Source organism: Conger conger, chromosome 4 (genome assembly GCF_963514075.1).
Source record: "Conger conger chromosome 4, fConCon1.1, whole genome shotgun sequence".
Lineage (NCBI taxonomy): Eukaryota > Metazoa > Chordata > Actinopteri > Anguilliformes > Congridae > Conger > Conger conger.
The window spans coordinates 18,786,761-18,811,188 of record NC_083763.1 but is presented as its reverse complement, the minus strand read 5'-3'; the positions used below and the strand labels follow the sequence as shown (position 1 = coordinate 18,811,188).

Genomic DNA, 24,428 nt, shown 5'->3' with positions numbered 1-24,428 from the left:
CTTCTCTCACCACAGACAGACACAGTGAGACAGACACAGTGAGTTACTCTCTCTCACCGCAGACAGATGCAGTGAGACAGATGTAGTGAAACATAGTGAGACAGACACAGTGACAGTGGCTCTCTCACTACAGACAGGCGCAGTGACAGTGACTCTTTCATCAGACAGACACAGTGACAGTGACTCTCTCACCACAGACAGGGATGTCACACAGCTCCATCCGCACGCCCTCGTCCAGGGTGAAGCACCAGGGGGCCTCCTGCTTGTTGCCGGGGTTGCGGCAGTAGGAGTGACCGCCATTGAGCTCGGGGTAGCGCACGGCCAGGAAGGTGTGGCTGTGGGGGTACTGCGAGTTCCAGGGCTGGCACTGCCGGCCCGACTTGGTCATGCTGACCGTGCCACGGTAGTCCGCACCACTGCTGTTGAAGCACTTGTGATCTGGGAGACGACACACACAAAAGGGAAACACACGGTTAAATGCAAAAATACTTGGATAGTGACATCTTTTGTTGCTTTGGCTTTTTGGCTCCAAAACAATGGATCTGAAATAAAACAATGAATATGAGGTTGAAGTGCAGACTGTCAGCTTGGATCTGAGAGCATGAACTCATGATGTAAAGACACATAGCTGGCCAAGAAACAGCAGAGCTGCCATTTGTCAAATTACTTTTATACATACTCTCCCATTTTAGGGCCGCAAAAGTAATTCCCACATGGATTACCCAATATTGATGTAAATAACCTCAAATTAAAGCTGACAGTCAGCACTTGAGCCTCACATCCATTGTTTGATTTCACATCCAGCATGCTGGAATACAGAACCAAAACAACAAAATGAGCGTCACTGTCCCAATACTTTTGCATTTTAAATACAAGGTGGCGAATACAGGGCGATTTTCTGAATTTATTCATTCACAAGACTTAATTTAATGTAACAATAGACGCTGAGAATATTACACTCAAGAAATAGAGGAACGCTTCAGTACAATGGTAAAACTTAGAAGAAATTGCATTCAAACCAACAAGGTTTTATGGACTTGGAAGAAAATGACAAGGAGGGCTGCACAGTTCATGTCCAGCCAGTCCGCTCAACATTCATACAGCAAATGTATATACAGATGGACATGGCTAAGGGCCTGTTAACAATTATGATGTATGAAAGTTCAATAAATTAAAAAACTTATGATGGGCTTGGCTTGTCTTTTGCGCTATATGCTAATAATTATGATAAATATATTAATATTGACTGTATAGCAAACCTGAGCTCTTGATGAACTTAGCCTTACTAATCACAATGAAGAATCATATAAACAGCGATTGACTGATTGCACTATGGACACACTGTGACCAATAAACTCTTCCTCTTGATGAAAGCCTTGGCGGTGGATTATTAATATTAATAATTACTCAGATTTCATAGCCATCCGGTATAGAGAACTCTCGACTGACTCGTGTATATGCTCACTATAACATAAACGGCTACAGAGCGACTGTGCAGCTATAGCCGGACTGCAGTGAGCTCTCACTCTTGTTTATGGGCTCAGCCATGGGGATGCCGATCCTCATGCAGTTGGCCGCCTCGGGGCTGTCGTAGGCAGCCAGGTCGTCACAGTTGGGCAGTTTGAGGCGCTTGAGGATGATGGGGTTGGAGCGGGCGATGATGTACTCCGTCTTGCACAGGTCGTTCTCCAGTATCTCGCACTCGTCCTTGCACAGGTCCCGGGGCTTGTCCATGCCCGAGCTCCGGTCGCAGGCGGGGAAGGCGAAGTGGCACAGCGAGGGGATGGCGAACTGCGAGCAGCGGTCCGATAGGTGGTTAGAGGTGCCAATCATGGTGAAGGCAGCTGCCGGGGGGGAGGGGAGAACACAGCCTCAGCACACGAATGCCACCGACCAAAACAACGTACCACAAATTATTCTGTTTACTGTGTGCAAGGAAAACACAAACTTTACTCTTTACAGATTAAAGGGCCTGGGAAAGATCAAGGTTTTAATTCGTAGTAGTGATGTATAGTCTTTAATGTATGGTTGGCTGTGAAATTATCTGTATCTGCATCTCTGTGCAGTGCCTGTTGTGAACAAAGCGGTTAGCTATCAGACCAGTTAAGTACTTACTGCAGTGACGCAGAGTGGGCCATATGTGACCCATACCATGAGACTATCTGTCATGAACCTCTGTCGGCCCTTCATAGAGATCATATCATCTGTGCACATAAATGTGAAGCTGCCCACTGCCCTGGAGGCAGTCGAGTGGAATGAGTATACGAGAACATATGGCCCCTCAAACAGGGCACAGAATGATTCACTGGACCTTTCATGTCTGATTAAAAAAACGTCTGGACACCATTGTATACTAGGCCAATGGCATTCAGAAGAGAGGAAGACTGCTTTCTGACTTGGATACCTGTGATCTGGGTCTCGATCTCTCCCTGCATCTGCAGGGAGTCCACGAAGATGCTGCGGTTTCCAATGAAGCGGGCGCAGGCTATGCCTCTGTAGGGCTGGCAGAAGCCATCCTCGTCGTACTCGTCTCTGAAAGAGGCACACAAAGAGCACTTTGAGACATTTGTACAATTCAATGTGAACACGTGAACTCCTCAGGTCCGTTGCTACCTATGAGAAGACTTCAATCATCAAATTAGCTGAAAACATCATAGTCATAGGCCCGATCTCTGGAACTGATGAGACAGCCTACAGAGTGGAGGTTGCAGGTCTAGCAACATGGTGCGAGGATCAACAATCTATCCCTGAATGTGAGTAAGACCAATGAAATTATGGTGGACCTGAGGAGAAAGAGGGGGAATCACCTCCCTTTATAATTCGGTGGATCTGAGGTGGAGAGAGTGAGCAGTTACTTAGTTCCTTGGTGTAGATATCAGTGAGGATCTAACCTGGTTCTGGAGCATCTAACTCCTGCTGTTGTGCTTTCTTGACCAGGTGTGTAACTTAGTGTCACAAAACATTAAGTTACACACCTGGGCAAGAAAGCACAACAACAGCTGTACTTTTTGTCTGAGGAAATTAAGAAATGCGACCAAAGATAAGAATCCGCAGTAATTGCAACAGGTGCACTATTGAGCGCATACTCACTAGCAGCATAACAGTGCAGTATGGTTGCACTGCCCTGGACAGGTCATTTTTTTATTTAATTTATTTATTTTTAATATACTTATTTATTTCCATGTATATTATGCACAGCATTCCAGAGAACTGCAAACCATTAATTTCATTGTACTGCAGTGAACTTGAATCTTGAATTCATCATGCTATCCACTAGGGGGCAGCCAATGTAACTGTATGGGCGATTCGCAACAGGCCCATATTTCTACCCTGAAGTCAGAAAGGATTATGCTCTACCTGTCCCTGTATTATAGTCTAACAATATTTTCTTTTCCATCCATATATCTTACAGAAATGGCTCACACTGTCGGAACATTTAGCTGTAACGTGGTTTAGAATATTCTAGCATTTATGTTTATAATGGCTTTTAAAGCAGTCTGTGGCCTAGCACCAAGTTATTTAAGTGACTCGCTGCATTCTACATGGAGACTACGTTCCTCTGAAACTGGCCAACTCACCAAGCCTAAAATTAATCTGCTCTATGGGGGATAGAATTTTTTTTAGAGCTTTGGCCTCCGAACTTTGGCATTCCTTGCCTCAACAGATTAGAGACTGTATGATTGTCACTTTCAAATTTAAAGTCATGACTCCTCAGTTTACAATGCTGTCTTTTAAATTCTTCATCTCTAAATCTTGTCTTTTTCTATGATTCCTGTTCTTAGATAGTTTTACTTTACCTTCCTGTCTTTGGGTTTTCATTTTTTCATTCTCATGTCCAGTAAGTAGTGTGATGGTAACTGTATGAAAAACTGTTTTCCTTGTTTTTTTTTAATTCAATATGTTTTATGTGCAAGGACCTGCAAGAAATGCATTATAGTTGCCGTTGTTATTTTTGTGTTTCTGTAATAAATATGTGCCAGAGCATTAAAGGGGCAACTGAGTGGGTTTAGGCATGGCACTTCACTGAACTTGTCCAAGCCATACTTCAGAAAGTTCTGTCTAAATCTGTCCTAAAACAGGCATTTTTCAGTGCTGAGTCCATTTATTTTCACATCAGTGGAATAATTCCTAATAGGATGCAAGTGGAGTCTTAGTTACAACTAAGTTACAGGGTTTTGGGGACACTGACACCATTTCAGAGACAGGTATGACATTGACACCATTATAATTATACCCTCATCCTATCAAATGAAAGAGCTACCTGAAAGTGACAAAATGCCACTAGCAGGACTGGTACTGTCACAAAGACACAATAAGCCTTCAAAATTACATAATGACTATGAAAGAATCATAATGACACACTGACATACTTTTTTCATGAACAAACATACACAACACAGCAGGATATTGTGAAAGTCAAACAGATATCTCTTCACAGAGATATAGACATACTGTGAAACTCAAACTGCAGATAGATAGCACTGCAGATATACAATATAAATTCACACTGATACCACTGCATATATAAACTGACACTGATACCACTGCAGATATAAACCCACACTGATACCACTGCAGATATAAACTCACACTGATACCACGGCAGGTATACAATATAAATTCACACTGATACCACTGCAGATATAAACGCATGCTGATACCACTGCATATATAAACTGACACTGATACCACTGCAGATATAAACCCACACTGATACCACTGCAGATATAAACTCACACTGATACCACGGCAGGTATACAATATAAATTCACACTGATACCACTGCAGATATAAACTGACGCTGATACCACTGCATATATAAACTGACACTGATAGCACTGCAGATATAAACCCACACTGATACCACTGCAGATATAAACTGACACTGATACCACTGCAGATATAAACTGACACTGATACCACTGCAGATATAAACTCACACTGATAGCACTGCAGATATAAACCCACACTGATACCACTGCAGATATAAACTCACACTGATACCACTACAGATATAAACTCACACTGATACCCCCACACAAGCATTATAGAGAAAGTCAAAGATTAAGAGGGAATTATTGGCTCCTTAAAATAGCGGCACATTGAACTGTGTAACCAAACCGGCACTGGTCTTGTATGCAATGGGGGTGTAAGTCAGAGGCTGGAGACAGTCAGGCAGCTAGAGATCACCCAGTGTCATCGAGGCCAAGAAACTTACAGTAAGACTCTTGCTGTGGTTTGCCTCAAATACCTTCCACAAGTATGGAGAAAAATTTAAATCTCATTCCATTGGTCAGTGGTGTCTCGTACGCCAGCCCCTTGTGATTGCACAACTTTTTCCTTTCGTCCCCATTAGGAACACAAGGAAGATCATCCTCTCCCTGAGACGTCTTCCTTCACGTGGGAGAGCAGAGGAGCACTTATTCACGCTCTGGAACGCATGCTGCCAGCTGTCACTTCATTCAACTCTTTCTTTCCATCTTTCTTTCACTGATGCAGCTGGCCCAGGCAAACCGCAGGTGACGAGTCGACCAGAGGTGGGGAATTTGGACTGAAACCCTCCTCTCCTCCCCTCCCCCCTGACTCAACGGCCCAATTATGCAACAATGCGCTCTGAGACCAGCCCAGTCAGCACCGGCATGATCAAAGCTTGATTCTAAGAGGTGCATCTTGAGATAGGTCACTGAACCAAACATCATCCTGCCACCCAAGGGCCATAAAAATTCTATTAAACTTCTTTAAATTGTAGGTTTAACTTTTATCATTTATTGTCACAAATCAACACTGATGCAAAAGCAGCATATGTGAATCTTCTTTTTTGCCAGAGAGCAAGGTATTTCAGTAAAAACTGTATGCCATGGAGAAAGGGCAAAGAAGAGGACAAAGAAGAGCACACAATTGTAACCCAGAATGAGGAGCTGCAGAAAAGCACAGTTCACACTTGTCCAAAAATATGTACCATCTATACTCTCAGGCAAGTCCTCAATAGCTCTTATTGGAAGCACACATAAGAAAGAAAGAAACATACACATAGCCTTACACCCACCCCCACCCACACACACACAACCTTGAGCGTGCCTCTCACAGTCCCACACACAGTCCGTCTGTGGCAGGACTAAGTGAGTTCTGATGGAAATGGAATCCCAGTCACGGGCTCTCTGCGCTCCTGGTAAAACAATAAAGCCCCGACAGGAAGAAGCAGGAGATTTAAACACATGTTCCAGTGTGGGCCACGGGGAGGCTGCGTGCCTCCTGAACCTTGAGGGACAGACACCAGCGAACACTCACAAGATGGATCTCTCAGCTTCCCAATGTGTTTTTACCATAAACTTCAGTTCAGACGTTGCCCTGTAAACCCTGTAAACCTTTGCCCAGATGTGAAGAGTTAAAATGATGAACAGCGTCTTTAGCAGCCGGTATCGCAGAAGCGATCATTCTTAGATTGTTTAAATTATTTGCTGAAAACAGAAATGGGTCCCACGCACAGTGCACTGGGTGGTGCGACCCATCTTTAAGCCTGAAGATGAGATCAGCAGAGGCTTCCACAGCACCTGTCTCTGCATATGGAGGTACCTGATCCTCCCATACCAACTCTGCCTGTCCCATCATAGAGAGGCACGGAGGACCCTGCAAAGGCAACACTCCCACTGGATGACCCAAGGGGATAGCACCTGGCTGACATTCCTGAAAAGCGTGAACCATGACGACAGTGCCTCCTTGTCACTAGGTGAAGGTTCTCCATCTTCCATGCTGGCTGAGTTAGAAGTGTTGTCCCCACCCACCCAGCCTGCAGCAGTGTCCCCCTTCCTGACTCTGGCCCTTGGCATGGGAAGGCTTCTATACAAGGGGCAGCTGTGAGCACTTAAAGCCCAGTCTACGTTAATGCACTGAAGATAAACCTCAGCAGATTTATTGGCCTGTCATTCAGGAGAAATGCGCCTCATATGCTTAGCATTACAGCCAGGCAATAAGGGGTGGAGGGATGGGGAGGAGGGGGCTGGGTTTAGAGAAACGGGGAGGGGCTATACACCCAGCTTCGCCTTCATGGAAGCTGCATATTGGGGGATCCACCCGGCCACTTGAAAGCTTTTAGAAGGACAGACTGGAGGAAAGGGGGTCAGGCCAGCACACAAAAACAAAAGGCATATTCATTTCTCCTGCCACACTGCTCACTAGGGTCTATTAATCATAGCCAAACCCACACTGTATTTCAAAAAGGAGACTTGAAATATTAATGGCGATGGAAAGAGACAAGAGTCTGAATGTGCTTCAATACTCTGATATCAACTTCTGTTTCAGGCAATGTTGCTCCTTTCCAAGTGTTGCGTTATAATTAATCATGAAGAAAGTTGTATTGTCATTGTAATTATTACCATTTGAGAGCTACAGTATTGCATCAATAAATAAAAAAAACCCCCAAAGACCACTACACAACTTTTCCTTAGTTTACTTTTTTCTGCTGGTGGTCTTGAATCATTGCCAGTATTGGTTCAAGTCTATGTGCAGGTCCAAAATAATAACCTTGCCTAGGGTTGGACACAAGTACACAAGAGCCCCTGGACTGAAATGACAAGGACGACTATAAGAAAAAAGATTTTACTTGATAATTGCACATTATTATGCAAATGTAGAAGTTTTAGTTCAATAATTTGTTTATTGCAGCTTTAACAGTTTATTGATTATGTTGGGGTCATCAAGGAGGTGACATACTAGGGTGACATACCTCAGAATTTGCAGCATAAATAGACAAAATGTTTTTGAACTGCATTCTCTTCCTAAGAATAACGGCTATTGTGTAGCTAGCCAGCTACATCTAACAATTATGATTCCAGTTTTCATTCTTTGCTATGACGTCTGAAACAAAAAGGACTCACAACAGTAAAAATGATCTCTGACTGACACAGCTTTTTTCATCTGCTACGCTATATTTTTGGTGGGCCTGCACATCTGTGCACAGATGCAGATACAATAAATACAGCAAATACGTCAGTTATGGCCAAATTTAAATTCTACTGCAAGGAATGGTTATAAAATGAAACTTGATTACATCCCTCCTGGCCTCCAGTCGACAGTTCATCAGCCCTAACTTTGACAGACATCCAGCAGGGCTTTCTCCTTGTTCTACAGGCAGATAAAGAATCCATCTTCATGAAACAGATCACCCTGCTGCACAAGTTCTTCCCACACCTACAGCAGGAGCTCTGGCAGGCACGCCGTCCTATGGAGATGTCAACGTTGAGCGCTCATATAGCAGAGCTAATGGATTTAGTTCACCAAAGCTAACAGACATCCTCTGGAGTCTAATAAAAATCCCTCAATTCCCAATGTGAGAATCCGTTCCATTCTGCTCACAAGCCTCTGCCATCCCTCCCTGACTGCTCCATTCCTGATGGATTATCCACACGTCATTCATAGCATCTGCACAACCTACTTTAATTCAAGCATGCCAATCCAAAGATTTGTTACTCAATATAATTATTGACCTGTGGAAATCTGATATGCTGTAGCAAATGACATTGTGTTGGGAAGTACAGCACACACACAGAAAAGCTGCAAATGGAGAGCATGATACCTTGATCTTCTTGTCCTTCAGGGAAAGTTAATTTCCCAGTTCAAGATAGCAACATTTCACTTGTACACAGAATATTACCTTGAGAGTCTGAAGACAAAACAAGACACAATAATTACTGTAAAAGGTGAGGAAGCAACTAAAATAGCATATTTTTTATAGTTTTTCAACTTGTGTTCTGGAAGGGACGAAAGTGCTGCCCCCACCATGTAGAGGGTTAATTTCCTCTTTTCTGTGTCCTTTGCCTTTTCAGTGGGGTAGGCGCTTTTTCACTGGAGAGCAACTCCCGCTGGAAATGAAAGATCTTGAGGAAACGACAGGCATCGCCAGGCTGTTCATATTCTATTTCACGTTCAAACAAAGACTTCACAGTTTCTGTATACAATCAAGCAGCACCAAGTCTGTTTGTCATTACTGTAAACTTTAATGTATCTTTTGTGAACGAAGCTCATTTATGTCACCCTTTTGTGACATAACAATATGAAAACCACTGAATATCCAATGTCTGATATAACTATTGTGAATGATGTTCAAGTTTCACTTTTCAGAATTTTTCTAGGGCCTCAATGAGGTAGTTTCTAGGGCCTCAATTTCTGTAAGTACCTTTAACAATGACATTTCCTAGACAGTGGAAACAGTAAATTGTGGTCTTGGTCTTCCCGGGCAGTGAGCATCCCAGTGGATCCACGGCGACAGTAAGAACCTGGACAGCAAGGCCACACAGCAGCTTCCTTTATTGGGCAATGATGTACAGGTCTCCTTTTTCCACTGAAATCTGTGTTTCCTGACAGCTGCGGGAAGCTGAAGGACCTGTCTATCTGCTTCTCTCTGGCCCTCCATCAGATAGGATTAGAAGAGTGCAGATGTCGGCCTCTTCCTGTCTCTGTTTAAGCTGGAGGACCCCCTGCTGTGAGATGGAAATTGCACAAGGAGAGTAATCTCCCTCTATGTACCATCACTCTTCACATCTTTGGTGACAGTACATCCAGACCAAAGAGACCAGATGATCAGAAGCAAAGACATGGACACCAATAGGCCCGGAATTACAGGCAGGTCTCCCGCTGATCCAGCAAATAAAACAAGGATCTTCAACAAGCTTGCAGAAGCCAATTTCCATGTAAGGGCAAGGCCCAACTTCATTTTCTAAACAAATGATACAATACTGCTGTTGTGCATTTCTAGTCCAACTCTAGAAACTTCCAGTACATTTGAACATTTGACCTCACACAAGAACAAATCTGGCAGGGTTGTGTGTTATCGAATCCCTCACGAGTATGATGAAAGTCAATAAAGAGCAGAAGAGCTCTGAACGGTGTGTTGTTGCACATAAAAATGATGTGTTCCCCCATCTGGCTTCGTGATTTATGCCCTCTCTTGTAGATCACAATCAAAGCACACAACGTCTGGCACTTCTGGAACAAGAACATGCATGTTTAACATTGCAACCGCTTCCTGGGGTGTGGAGTAACCTGGAAAAGTGTAATTAAGACACACTCCAGGCTAATATCTCAGAGGGGGAAACTGCAGCACATCTGCAGAAATCATTCCTTGGCCCTGCCGTACATACTCAGTTTTGATACCATAAAAGACGAGACATTATGCCATTGCTATCTGTCATTAACTATTATCATTAACTGTCAAGAAAAAGTTGAAAATAATGAGTAAGCCAGATCTAGTCTTGACTTCAGTGGATACAAGCATAAAGTTTCTAGGTACTATGGCATCTCTTTAACAGGGAGCTGGAGAATAAAGTTTGTGATCTACCAATAAAAACAAATTTATGGCCAACCATTCCACCAGTGAATGGGAACTTAACCTAATTTATTCAGGAAAAAATGGAATGGGACTTTTAGACTTTTCATTCATATTTACAGTTCAGCTTTCATATGTGTGCCCTTCACTGAGGTTCACAGAGAAACAAGTTTAAGGGGTTTGGCAGGCAGTCTTTGTTCATGGAAAAACTGGAGGAGAGGAGAGCAGGAGGGCGGCGGAGGGGGTGAACCAGAGGGGCATCGTACGAGGCTGGAGAATGGCGTGTTTGCTCTGGGATTTTCCCCTCCCTGTGTGAAATTAGCTGTGTGGACCAGTCAGTCCTGTGCAGTGGAACAGTAACCTCCTTCCAAAATGGCAGCAGTGACAGTGCAGGGCTTTCCCAGCAAATCCCAATCCATTTCTGCAAAGCTTTTCCCCTTTCAATTCCTGCTGCCCCAGGCTGTTCTTGGCTCACACACACAGAATGCTCCTTCGCCTTTCCTCCTGTACTCTCTGACACAACGTATCGATCACCAAGACTACATCTACACTCTTCAAATGGGATCAGAGCTGAAACACAATACAGCCACTCAATAAAGCTGACAACAGGTACCGTGGTCTTTGTGGCATTTGGCTTTGAAGCCCACCCACAGATAAAGCTCTAATGTCTGGACCCTGTTTGTTAAGCCCTTTGTATTCACACTGGAGTGTACTCTATCTCTCCCCATTGAAAACGGCAGGCGTTAATCTCTCTAGCTTGGCCCAAGCTGTTGTACCATCAGTGAGAAAGTCTTACTCCCCTACTGCACACACCGGCACTTTTACAGCGCTTATGCGCTCCTGCGTTTGGGTTTGTACTCCTTGTTCTCAGGCATGTTACAGGTATTTATCATTGAAGCTTTAGCTGCCCCGATCCTGAGATCCAAGGGCTGTCACAGCCTGCAATTTTCACCTTTCTGCTACGAGCCGTTTCATTTGAATGTGCTACAAGGGCGAGTGCCTTGAGTTTGCCTCCTTGGTTTTAAGGGAATAATTATAAACAGTGAATGATCCAAAAATTGACTTGGAGAAGATGGAACTCTGAACAGAGATGTGAAAAGTATCTGAGTAATGTGCCTTGTCGGATTTGTCATCCTTGGCGTAGGACAGTGTTACTGCATTTATAATCGAGAAAGTGTGTGCGCAGAGAAAAACAATAATCTTCCTCAGAACCCTGGACTATATTCCAATAGCAAGATTTTGCAAAGCAGCAGCCATATGACATAAAACAGTTTCCCTGTCGGAGAGAAAAAACCACCAAGGATTTATAGTAGCTAAGGTTTATAACATTTTGAAGTACGAGTTATTTTCAGTCAAGTTACAAGTACTGGCCCTGAACAAAACAGGCATTGAGATGGAATGAGGCAAAAAAGTGAGGTCAAAGCAAGATAAAAGCTTTTTCTTTTCAATGTTGGAGCAAGACAAATGCATAATGGTATACCGAATTAGCTGGTAGCATCCAAAAAACAGTGGGATCATTCATGAGGGGAAGCTGCCCTGAGGCTGTCGGTGTGGCAAGGTTACCAGCCTACCAATGCCTCCGTCTGTTTCCCAGCATTTCTCATGTAAATCTGCACAACGGGCCAAAAGCAAATGCGCTCCCCGCGGAGAGACTAACACCCACCCCGAACGACGATGGGGAGCAGAGGAGCTGAAACCGTGAGGGGGACTTGGTCCTTCAGGACAGATTAAATCCACAGGCCAAGCCCCAGTCTTAGCATGGTTGGGTCAGGTAGTGATTTACTGAGGCCATGGGTAAACAGATTTATCAGGACCAGGCAAACTGAGAGGGGAGGGGAGCTGAGAACTACCCAAGCCTCCGCAGAGTTTGATTCTGACTGCTGTTACCTGACGCTGGGGGTCCCCTCACCCAGACAGGCTCCCCCCGACCCGAACAATCTGGGCCTGTCTGGAACACGGGGGGCGACCCGCCTCGTTCCGAAACTGGGAAAGCAGTTAGCAGAGGGCCCGGGTGCACGGAGGGGCTCATGTTTCAGACAGCGCCCCAGCGACTGGCCAGTCTGTGTCAAAGGGCCTCCCCCCAGTGGATAATATTAAGGTCTGAGTCCTGAATCAATCAACACGTGGTTAAAAAAAACCCATAACGGGGTGGTGACTGAGCTTTTCTGGGGTTTATAAATGCAAATGACACCAGGCACAATGGACAAAACACATCCATGGGGGGATGTTTAGGAGTAAATGGAAGAAGTGTTCTACAGAGAATCTCTTGTTTCCTCTTATTTGCTCTTAGAAGTGTGCAATAGGATACAAAAATTTGAAATTGTAAAACAAGAAATATTTGAAAGCAGTTTTCATGGTTGATAAAATCATTAAATACCACAATTTGTATTGCCCCTTACAGAACAAGAGGTGGTTATCTGACATTATAATTGACAGAAATGAAAATATACACTATATCAGTGATCCTCTTAAAGGAAGTGCCACCGTTTCACACAGTATATAATACTTATTCCAGAGCAGTGTGTGATCAATCGGATCGTTCAATTGACATCTTTGACAGTGTAGCTCTTTGAAATGAATAGAAGCAATTAAAGTAATCATGTAATCATATCAATTATCTTAAAATTACCTGTACAAGTTACATTCAATAGCCTTATATGATAACAATACAATAGGTACACATGCAGTGCAAATATATTGCTGTGCTGGACATTGAAGGTGAATTTCAGAAAGAGCACAGTAGCAGTAATATAAATGCCAGGCTCAAGTCACCATCATTAGCATATACAGTATCACTGTTTAAGTGAATATGCCATTAGAGCTTAAGCGTTCCCCCAACAGACCCGGCCCTGCTTGCCATGTCTGCAGAGGAACCATCAAACATCAAAATGGAGGCTGGAGTCTGGCTTTTGTTAAAACAAATATACATATCCTGCATGTGAGTCACAGAAAGTCTAACCCCTCCAATGGAACCGTTAATAAAATCCAATAGAGAAGCGAGAACGGTAGTGGCATTAAGAATTGTTTTATGTGCACCACAGAAATGTATTCGGCTTTTCAAAAAATTCATTTCATTGATCAGTGTCCCCAAGAACAGGGTGCACTGCATACATATAAAAACATAAAAATGTCTGATGATGAGAACAGGCCATTCAGCCCATCTCGGCTCAGTGTTTCATGCTCAGCCCTTTATGGTTATATTTTTCCTAACAATCTTTCTGGCTTTCAAATGCATGGATATTATTTTGGTAAGAAAAATCATGGATTCAATTTCATGCGTCATTAATTTGCTCCAGCTTCACATGAAAATCTGTTCTGAAAACTCAGAGACTGAATTCATCCTTAAAGCTGCACGGGTATTTATCCCACTACCACGGCTGTTTTACAAATCAACAGCATTCCATTCTGTAGTAATTTAAAAAGTAAGGTGTCACACCACAGTTCTGAATACGACAACCCAAACCTGTATTAATGAGCACAGAGCCCCCATGTTAACTGTACGATCCCCTCAGTAACAGGTTTTTTCAGTCCCCTTCTTCAGAAGGGTGACTGCTGCTGAAAGAGCTAATTTTGGTAGGGGAGCCATTTTTCCCCTCGTATGTTTGTTCTGGCCTGTGAAAACATTTCTCCCGAGGAGGGAACAACGGAGCAGGTCTGATGAGCAGAGAAGTGTGAGGCAAACGCTCGGTCCAGGCGAATGACTGACACCTCACTGTAACAACGGCCGCCATTATTCCTCATCCTCGGGATTCTGTTACCGCATTTCCAGGTGGTCCCCAGAAACCAACGAAAAATGAAGAAACAACACATTGTATATATTAGACCCGGTGAATGCTTGGCTCAAGCACAGGTATAAGCAGAGAGCCACAGGGGCAGCAGGAAGAAATCTATTGCTCAGCCTCCCTCCACACTGCTCGGCACAGGCCTCGAAAACTGGATTTTTATCATGCTGGATTTTTATCATCTATTCAGGACACAACCAGCACACTGTTTATCTGTGTAGTTCTCACATTGGATGTCTCTACAACTTATTCCCAAATTAATAAAAGCAGCCAGACACGGGTTACATTAAATGACATGATAAGTTTCACAAATGTAAAACATTTCGGAGGAAAGACCACACTGCCTATTTGTCCACTTTACCACTGTACTGAATCAGTGAACTCTGTAATCTCATCCCTCATCACTCCTCCCTGAATCCCCCCCGACTATGTGCAAGTTTCAACCTCTTCTTACCATCTTCATAATGGCAGTTCCATAATGTTTAATGAAAGGTTCTGTTATATTGTTATATACACATATATACACACACACACACACACACACACATATATATATATGTATATATATAGTCCAACAATAATATTCTGAAACATCACTCAGCCAAGTATGGTCTGTACCATAAAAAGATCTAAAAAATGCACATGGAAATGTCCATACATATACGTATTAGTGCCAAATATACAGTATAATAATACAATATAATCATCTTTGTCCAATCAAATCACTGTTCCTGCAGCTAGGAGTCTGTCCCAATGAAGCCCACAGTGTGCCCATGGACACTGGCGGCGTGGCCTGTCAGTGCCTGTACCTTGCCCTGATCCAGGGAACACACTCATTACTGTCAGACCCGTAGCACACTGGGGAACCGGTGCCAGGTGCACGGCTCGCACAGTGCAGCGGGTGACCTCGTGTGATTGACGTTCTGACAGACTCTTTAAAAACAAAAAGCAGAGCTGTTACATGCCCCGGTCACGTGACCCTGTCTCACTGACACGCATTGGCAGGACAGGCCGCTCCTAATCTAGAGATGATGACATTAATGATGACCAACAGCAAATGTGAAGTCAAAGAGACCCCTGTGCTCCTTAATGAAACCACGTAATGACTGTATTTAGCCGAAATGAGGTGCACCGCTGTCTGATTGTGGGTTAAGCACAGAGGTGGGTTTTGTAGACTTTAATCAATATTCGGGCGGGTTGGCGTCCAGCCAAAAAGCAATCCTTTCTGAATTTCAGCATACAGTCTTTTCAGGAAGACAGACAGATCACTGGGCATATTGTCTACTGAAGCCCCACAATGACAGAAATCCAAATGCTATACAAGAAAAAGTAATTATAAAAATAAAATAAAAATATTTCTGCGCAGTTGCAGTATGGAATTAGAACAAACAACTGCGCTAATGAGGATTTCAAATAAAGGAAACCATAAGCATATGCATGCACAAATCATTTTTAAAGCTCTCAATTGGCTGAAACTTTAACACACTGCAGTGGGAGCCTGAGGACATGAAAGGGCCCAAGAACCAGAGACGGTGGCTGCGTCGTTTACGGAGTGTGTGAAGCCCAGATGGTGCCAGCCTCTCTGGTCCTCTGTTTTGGGTTTCTCTGGAAAATGGCACAGAGACTTGACTACTTCATTCCAAAAAAATGTGCAACCGCTGTGCACAAGGCCCAGCTCCTGGAGCGTGCGGGTAGCCTACGAACATTAAAAACCATTTCAAAAACATTACCGCGGCTTATCATACCACTGCCTATTAAAGAGCCTGCAAGAGCAAATTACCTCAAGGGGAGAAGGTATTTTAGGGCGCACTGCTCACAAACTCACGAGTCGCAAGCATTTCCAGCATCGCACTCAGTTCAGCGATACATTTTTGTTCACACAAAACAAAACTACAAATTTGTGAGAACAGATGTATAGAGAATATTCACTTCAGAATGCTGAAAACAGTTCACTGTCAGCTGTACACATCATCTTGTACAGTGCCAGGAAGTAGCATGGATAAAGTGCCTGGACTTAGCATACAGAAAGTGGCTGGAGTTAGCATGCACAGAGTGGCTGGAGTTAGCATGCACAGAGTGGCTGGAGTTAGCATGCACAGAGTGGCTGGAGTTAGCATGCACAGAGTGCCTGGAATTGGTATGTATAGAGTGCCTGGAGCACAGCAGGAAAACTGGGAGCCATTTCCAGCTGCTAGAGCAGGAGACACATGATTTAGGATCATCAGCTGGCCATCCTGCCCTTCCTGTCCTGCACTAGACTGAGAAGCATAAAGTTGACAGATGTAAGTCTTCAATGTGCAGACTCTGCTCTTCCTTTAATCTCTTGCAGAACTGATGGCATACCATAAATAAGCCCATTAAAAGACATTCTTTTGAGTTCACACTTGTTGAAGAAAATCTGACAACTGTTTTCCAAGCTAAAAGTCTTAGCTGCTTGGATTAATTTAATTACTTTTAGGGTTCCGTCAGTATTCGAACACCCAGCGATTCAAACTTGCAACTGCACGGAATTCAGAAATGAAGTTTGAGCTTCCAACAGTGAAACTCTCATATGCGGTAAAAGAGAATGCGCTAAAATAGCTGAAACAGGACTTTTCAAGCATTGCGGCATTCAAACATTAAAGAAATGAACATGACAGCAGTGAAAAAGAGCTATTTAACGACACAATGTAAAACACGAGGACTGTTCTTTAATGCATATCCTCCTTGTACAGCACTATTACCTGTCAAGTGCCCAACCAGCAGGCAGACAATAGAGGTTGCCTTTGGCTGACTTATGATGAGGCTATTAACTCATCATTTTTTCCTCTGCAGTGGTTTCCACCCTTCCCCCCACACCCTTGTCTACTGCGCCTGTGGTTTAACAGCAGTGCTTAAGTACGGATAAAGGAGAGCTGACTTACGGAGAAGGCCTTCCTGCCATGGGGGTGGGGAGTGGATCTGGAAGAGAAATTTGGATTTATAATGGGGAACAATTGCTTGCAGACCGACTCGCACATGTTTTGGGAATGTACCACAGACAAGTTTAAAATACATCTCTACTTAGCTGACATTCTCTGTGCTGAAGGTTAGCTCTGATGTGCCTGCCCCCCAAGTTAATCACATCTATTTAGTGCTATTTCTGCTTGACATTCACGCATGAAAATTGTGTTAATTGTATTGCTGGCCTCGCGCTCGTCAAAAGGCCCACTGACGTGTGTCTTGCCCTTCCAGCCTGTGATATGGCAATCACCAAAATGTTCTTATAGGGTTTCAGTCAAAGCGATCTGGGCTCTGGGGCCAAAAAGGGACAGTAATTTTTATTAGAAAGGCTTTTAAAGAGCCAGAAGCAATTTATCTACATTTCCCTCTCCTACCTAAGAGACTTGTTTTTCAGTCCTACTTGTTTTCATAAGATTTACATCACATTCAACCCCCCAATCACATGAAAGGTCAGACTTACAGGTTAAGGAAACTGACTTGTAAATTGAAGATTGCAGTTTTAAATCTCTGGTGGGGCACTGCTGTTGTACCCTTGAGGAATGTACTTGCCCTGCATTGCTTCAGTAAACACCAGTTCTATAAATGGGTAATATTCAGACTGCATGAATATACAGTATGCAGACTACACAAGCCACCCTAGATAGGTGCACTGCTAAGTAAATAAGTAACCTAATACTGAACACCGGCAGAAACACTGGGGGTTTTCAAGACCAGTCTTGAGACGGTGCTAAGATACTATTTAGCTTTTAGGAAAACTAAGCAGCGGGTACACTTTAGTGGTAGGAAAAGGCGAGCATTGTTGGGCTGAATGGCCTGTTCTCGTTTTGTTAAGAGGACCTTTCACGGTGGAGCTAGGGACGAGAGGACGAGAGGACTTACCGAACTTGACGAAGAGCACTCCGGTGGTGGAGACGGTGCTGAAGCTGTTGGTGGCCACGCACTGGAAGTAGCCGGTGTCGGTGGTGTCCAGGTTGCGTATGCGCAGGCGCGAGCCGTAGGCGGTGGGCCGGTAGGAGATGCGGCGGGGCTCCTGCACCACGGGGGCGTCGTTCTTCAGCCAGCGTATGGTGGGGGGAGGGCTCCCCGACACACGGCAGTGCAGCTCCGCGGTCTGGCCCAGCGAGGTGGTGATGTTGTTCATCGGGGCTTCCAGCTTCAGGTAGTGGTCTGAGAGGGGGACAGCCACAGCAGGCACAGTTCAGCACCGCACGTACAGTATATACGGAGCACTGCTTTGAGACCCCCCCGATTCTGAATCAGGGGTTTTTATTTATAGTCCTCGGCATGACTAAAGATCTAGCTTTACTGCACAAGAGGAAAAAGAACACTGCTATAAATATTTCATATTAATTTGTGTAGATTGATAAAAATGGAGAATGGCATCAGGTCGATTAATTGATGATAAAGTAATAATCCAATCTGATGGCCCTTTCATTTAATTCTATTGCTTGTGTGACTCAACAATCTTGATAAAGGAATTCAGTTAAGGATCCAAGAATCTGACCTCAGAATATGCCAGCCACATTTGGGTTTAAAATATCAAACTGAAAACTTTGCCAAATTAAATTCAAAACATAAAGTTCACCATTACTGCCAATGTTAACATGGAGTATTTTTCATCTTGATCAGAACAGCCAGAGGGTTTTGGAGGGGAAAACGTCTGGTTTGAGATTTCCATGTGCAGTTCATAACCATTTCTCAAGACCTTGTATTAATGACTCTCTTAAATTCATATTGGAATTCTCCTGCTTTTTTATAACGTGAAATTTTAAGACTTTATAGCAATAAGCAAATCCAAAAAGTAAATGCCCTAGAAGGACAATGATTAATTCAAAATGTTCAGCCCGTATCCAAAACACTGCTGTGGTCTGCTGCAATTTTTGGCTTAATTGGCCTCAGTCACATCAAACAACACCTCTCCCTCATTCATCTGCAGTCTGTCTCCCAAGACCAAAGGACACTTCCTCAGTTACAATATATACTGAATTTGTGTGTGTGTGAGAAAGAGAGTTCATGAGCGAGCAAATGGAAGACTGTATACAGGATGTGTGAGCCCACATGTGCATGAGCCTGTGTGTGTGTGTGTGCGAGAGAGAGAGAGAGAGAGAGAGAGAGAGAGAGAGAGAGAGAGAGAGAGGATTAAAGGGTGAATACATTTTGTGGTTGCCACTATCGCAGCAAAATATTTTGTTCACCGGCACCACATTTTAGGAAGGAACGGCTATGGGGATTAAAACACTATAAACAAGCTCAAATTATTGCACATTTTGCCCCCAAAAACCTGCTTTGCCAGACAGTTAACATTTTTGAAGACTTAACATTAACAGGATATCACCACAGTTTCAAATCTGCTACAGAAGCAAACAGAAGTTGTGGTGTGTTAAGGATATTGGAGCCAGGGAAAACTCATGTCATTGCCTTTGATATGGTGCTATAATATTTTAATTTTCTTTTTTTTTATTGGCATTTGGCAGACGCTCTTATCCAGAGCGATGTACAGTTGATTAGACTGAGCAGGAGACAATCCCCCCCTGGAGCAATGCAGGGTTAAGGGCCTTGCTCAAGGGCCCAACAGCTGTGTGGATCTTATTGTGGCTACACCGAGATTAGAACCACGGACCTTGCGTGTCCCAGCCATTTACCTTAACCACTACGCTACAGGCCGCCCCTATCAGCTTGAAAGGCAAATCTCATAAATCTTTCTGCCAATTGACATTGCCACTCCCTAATGCTGGGGGTAGGGGTAGCCTGAGTGGGCAAGCTTTCTCCCTGTATTTCTGAGCAAGCCTCTGTCACAGTTCCTGGGCCTTCCTATTGGGTCATGTGAGCCACCACATGTCTTTCAGCAATCACTGTTCTGAACATTATTGGCAGCAAGGTCACCCACAATTAGGAATCATTTTAGGAATGATTATGTAGCATCATTCTATGCCGTCACTTATCTTGCATTTACCCATAAAATACAACCGTTTAAAGGATACAATTAGAAAATATTTGTATAATTCTTAAGTCCTAAATGATGAAAGGGACCTCAAATTAAAGAAGAAAGTTGGTCTACAAACTATAATGAAATTTGAGGAATGTGGCTAAGAGACAAAATAAGAAGAAGCTTTACCCCTGAGTGTAACTAGGACAACCACATACACAACATTCAACACATACATACCTCACAAAGGTACTGAAATAATACAAAAGGCATTCAATTAAATACTGTAAAAAAGTGATCAGAAAAGGTACTTAGATCATTCTTGACCCTTTATTAACATTGAAATGAAGATTCATGGAGCATTGTCAGCTCATTGCTATTTCACTGGATTACAAAGGTTTTAGTCTACTGAAGCAGACCGAAGGATTAGCATGTTAACACTTTTTGTTCATCAACAATGAGCAGTTTATTACACTAACAATGAATCCTGTTATTAGAGGATTCTTTACATTCCTCACCAGTACAACCTGGTGACAAAAGTATGTCCCAATTTCAATTCCAGGAATGAACAATACCACGTTAATCATAGTGTAAAAGAATACTCTGCTGGGGCCACTATTACACAATAGGTATGTCATGCAATTACATTCGAGTTGCTGTAACATAAATAGGCTACTCACAAGCTACAGTAATGCCACCTGTGTCATGAAATATTCTGAAACTTATGGCCTATGCCTTTGGTCTTCAGACATCCAGTGAGACGGAATTCAACAAATGATTGGTTTCACTGTTCCTGTGCTGTCTGCTGGAGGCCTTGCGTTCTCTGACCCTGCACACTCACTTCCAAACTGAAAATAATGAAAAGACAATAAATGGTCGGGGTTCCTTTGGGAAGGAGTCTGGTCCCTCACAGATGTCATGATGCTTGTCATGGTATGTGCCCTACACCCCTGCCTGGTCATGGCAGACTCAACAAACCCACACAGGGCCTACCTCCCATCAGTCTAGAACAGGTCTATGTCCGAGTGTGACCCAGAGGAAAGGGTGCTTTGCTTTTCAAGCTAATACTTCCTAGAAAAATCTTAATCTCCATAAACCAAACACCGACTCACGGTTGTTAGAACAATATACAGAGCGATTTTAAAAAAATGAGGAACAACGGATATTATTGAATTAGCTGAATGTTCAGGCTGCTCAACAGACCATTTAAACACACGTTTCCCTCTCAAAATAACGAATTTAGGATGTACGTGTTCTGCCCCCTTCTTGTCCTGCGGCTGTTTATTTAACAAGTCTCTAGAGTTGATTTGCAGCACTAACCTGATAATGAAATGACAGCATTACCGGGAGAATTTGACATGGGAATGATACTCCAGTCATTCCTTGGGATAGATGGCTCTTTGTATGCTGGAGGTTGATATTAAGGTTCTACGCTGTTGTTTTTGGTAAAAGCGGCTAACAATAGCGTACGGCGGTGGCGTTACTTCTCATCATAGTATTGTCGTGGCAATAGTGTTTCAAGTAAGTTATAAAACTTTGCTCTGATTATTTAACCATTTCATACTGCATTAATGGCCCTGGACACATGGCATTCTATTATAATTCCCCATTGGCCTGCAAAAATGTGTGGAATTGACTGTGACCAGACTCCTTCCAGTTGGATTAATGCTGAACAGCATCCCTTGTTAGTGGCTATTAGTCTTGATGCCAAAAGGAGTTATAATTTATCTGCAGCAAAACACATTAAAGTGAGAAACAGTGGTGGTCAGAAAAAGGGCTTATGTCTTTGACCATTGCAAACCTTTTCAAATAATAATATTTCATTTAACTTATTTAACTTCTATGACAAGAAAGCGAGTTTAAAGAACTAGGAAAAGAATGGCAAAAGATACTGTGTCAGTGGATATGCGGCTATAACAAAGGAAGAAGGAAATGCCATGTAATTCATATTTGAATAGTATTCAGAACTCTTAAAGATTGCTTCAAATGAGTCTATTGTCTCCAGGGAGAATGGAAATTGAAAACATGGCTATTTAAAGTCATGCATCATCGCACTCTATTCCTCCCTCTCTTGACAGCAGCATGTGAGTGAACCAACATTGATGCTTTTCATGGAATTAAATCAGAGGCATGAGGATCCCTGTGGGTATGTGGTCTGATCACTTCCAGAAGTTGAGTTTCTGCAACAAAAAAAAACCCTTTGTAAGAGATGCCTAGGAACTTTCACCACTTAAAAAGGTTAATGAATCTCACAGTTTGGCTCCACTGCATGGTGAGTTTAACACTACTTGCTAAAAAGAAAAAGTTCCTTTAAAAAAAAAAGTTATTTTTACGTTAGAACATAGAGAACTGACTATCTACTTCGCTGCCTCCCTCCCTGTCCCATGTCAGCCCCCTCACATCGATGTCCACTGGGCACATTCAATTAAATATCAAGAGAACTTGCACCAGAAACAATGGCACACTTGATCTGACCTGATCTTCTAACCTCTAGACTGCTGTGTGTTGGACAGCCTCTGAAAGGGCAACAATGGTGCTGAGGGTAGCATCCCTGCATGCTCTGCTCCAGCCCCGAATTACATAATGGCACCAACATTTACAGGAGTTCATCAACAAATGAATGTAAGTTATATATCCTGACTGCTTTTAACGGATGGAAAACCGAATTCCACTGAAATTTTAAACACTATTTCTCTGGTATTTATATAATATTGCAATTGATCAAATGAGCCTCAATTGTTCTTCTTTTTGTTCCAATGGCATTCTGACTCAACAATGGAGGACAATGTGGAGGAGAGGAGATGAAAATAAAGCAAAAAGGAACAAAACTAATGGAACTTAATTCATTTCCCTGGTAAACCTTCAGTGTTATTCTAAATGAAATGGTTGTAATGAGTCAGCAGTTAATTATAGCCACAACGGGTATCATAATCCCGAAACAAGAAGGGGGAAGGAAATATGACCCGGTGTTCGGCTAACAAAACAACGTGAGAATGTCTTATACTTTGGTGGATAAGGTAAAACTTGAACACCCTCAATTCTTTGCAAGTGGCATGGCATGTGTGTGAATGTGATGTGTGTGAGCATGCGTATGTGTGTGCGTATATGTGTGTGTGTTGTTTGTGTGTGTGTGTGAGTATGTGTGTGTGTGTGTGTGTGTGTGGTGTGTGTGCATGCCACTGTGCATGCCCTTGCCATGTGCTTGAAATTTAGTTGTGTGACTTATGGAACAGTACATGGAAAAGATCTCTGGTGATGAGGTTTGTCAGCCTGATGTATGACGATCAGATTGAATAAAACAATAGTTTCCAGGAGTGCCACAGGAAGGTGCGAAACTCCAGAACAGGACACTTCCGGAACACATTTCTGAGAAGAGCGTACAGACACAACGTTGGCAAGTGACACAAACACAAAAGAAAAATAATGAGCTTTGTTCGTCAACAATCTTGGCTTGACAGTGACACATGCTGATAGTCACAGCCTCTTTCACAAACATGAATCCTGTCTGACCTTAAATCAAAATGAAACTTGTTCTGCAGACATAACACACATTAATCATCATGCCCCCATCAGATTATGTAGCCTTAAGAATGTTTTCATACAGAGCAAACCTGAACAAAACAAACAATGCAAGTTCAAAACATTTACCTTTTTCTGCTTCATCTGAGACGTTCCAGGTGGAAGTGGCCACCACACTGGGGTCAGGAGGGAAGTCAGTTCCTGTAAGAGGGAGAGAGGATTATGTTGAGCCTGCAGGTCACTCCAGGAATTATTCACATGAAAGGGCCCAAAGATTATTTGATTACAAACAGCAGATCCTTGAAGCAGGCTTACAGTATGCCTTCCTCTTTTTAATAACTATTGACAGCTTGAACTCAAAAGCTGCAGCTGGTAAAAACATGGCCTAAAATGATTTATATTTAATCTTTGCAACAGCAGACAATAAACAATAAGCTCCTGGAAGAGACTGCATGGATCTTGTAGAGAAGCAGACTGGACCTTGTGATTTTACCAGCTCGTGTGTTCGATCAGAGTATAGAGGCTGCTCGTTTGTCTGTACCTGGCTCTTAATTCCCACACATAAAAGCCAAAAACCCATCCGTAAGTAAAATGAACTGAGCAATATATCATTCTGCACTTCTGCAGGTTATCATTGGTAAGGGAATAAAATTGTCAGTGCTGACAGCTGTGGGCTTTCTCTGGCGTAGCAGAGTGCACGGCTACTCTCTTGTTATCCCCTGGTGCTAATTAACGCCAATGAGCCCAGTGGCTGCACAGGACCGACCAAACTCAGTGTGCAGTACAGCTGCACGGCGTAGGAGAGCCCCGGCACACACCTGATTTCATTAAGCAGACTGTTTATTTTCAAAAGCAGGGACATTTGGAGAGAGGGATACGGTTCCCCTTTTTCCCCCTC

At 43.2% G+C, this 24,428-nt stretch overlaps 1 protein-coding gene across 1 annotated transcript in view; it reads right to left on the bottom strand.

Moving 5' to 3' along the window:
* Positions 1-24,428, bottom strand: part of ror1 (receptor tyrosine kinase-like orphan receptor 1) — an 88,342-nt gene that overhangs the window by 5,750 nt on the left and 58,164 nt on the right. Inside the window, exons 2-7 of the mRNA XM_061240308.1 lie at positions 23,660-23,731; positions 17,965-18,252; positions 17,007-17,043; positions 2,405-2,532; positions 1,527-1,844; positions 193-438 (exon numbers count right to left, since the gene is read on the bottom strand). Of these exons, the coding sequence (XP_061096292.1) occupies positions 193-438; positions 1,527-1,844; positions 2,405-2,532; positions 17,007-17,043; positions 17,965-18,252; positions 23,660-23,731 (1,089 nt within the window). The remainder of the gene's footprint in view (positions 1-192; positions 439-1,526; positions 1,845-2,404; positions 2,533-17,006; positions 17,044-17,964; positions 18,253-23,659; positions 23,732-24,428) is intronic.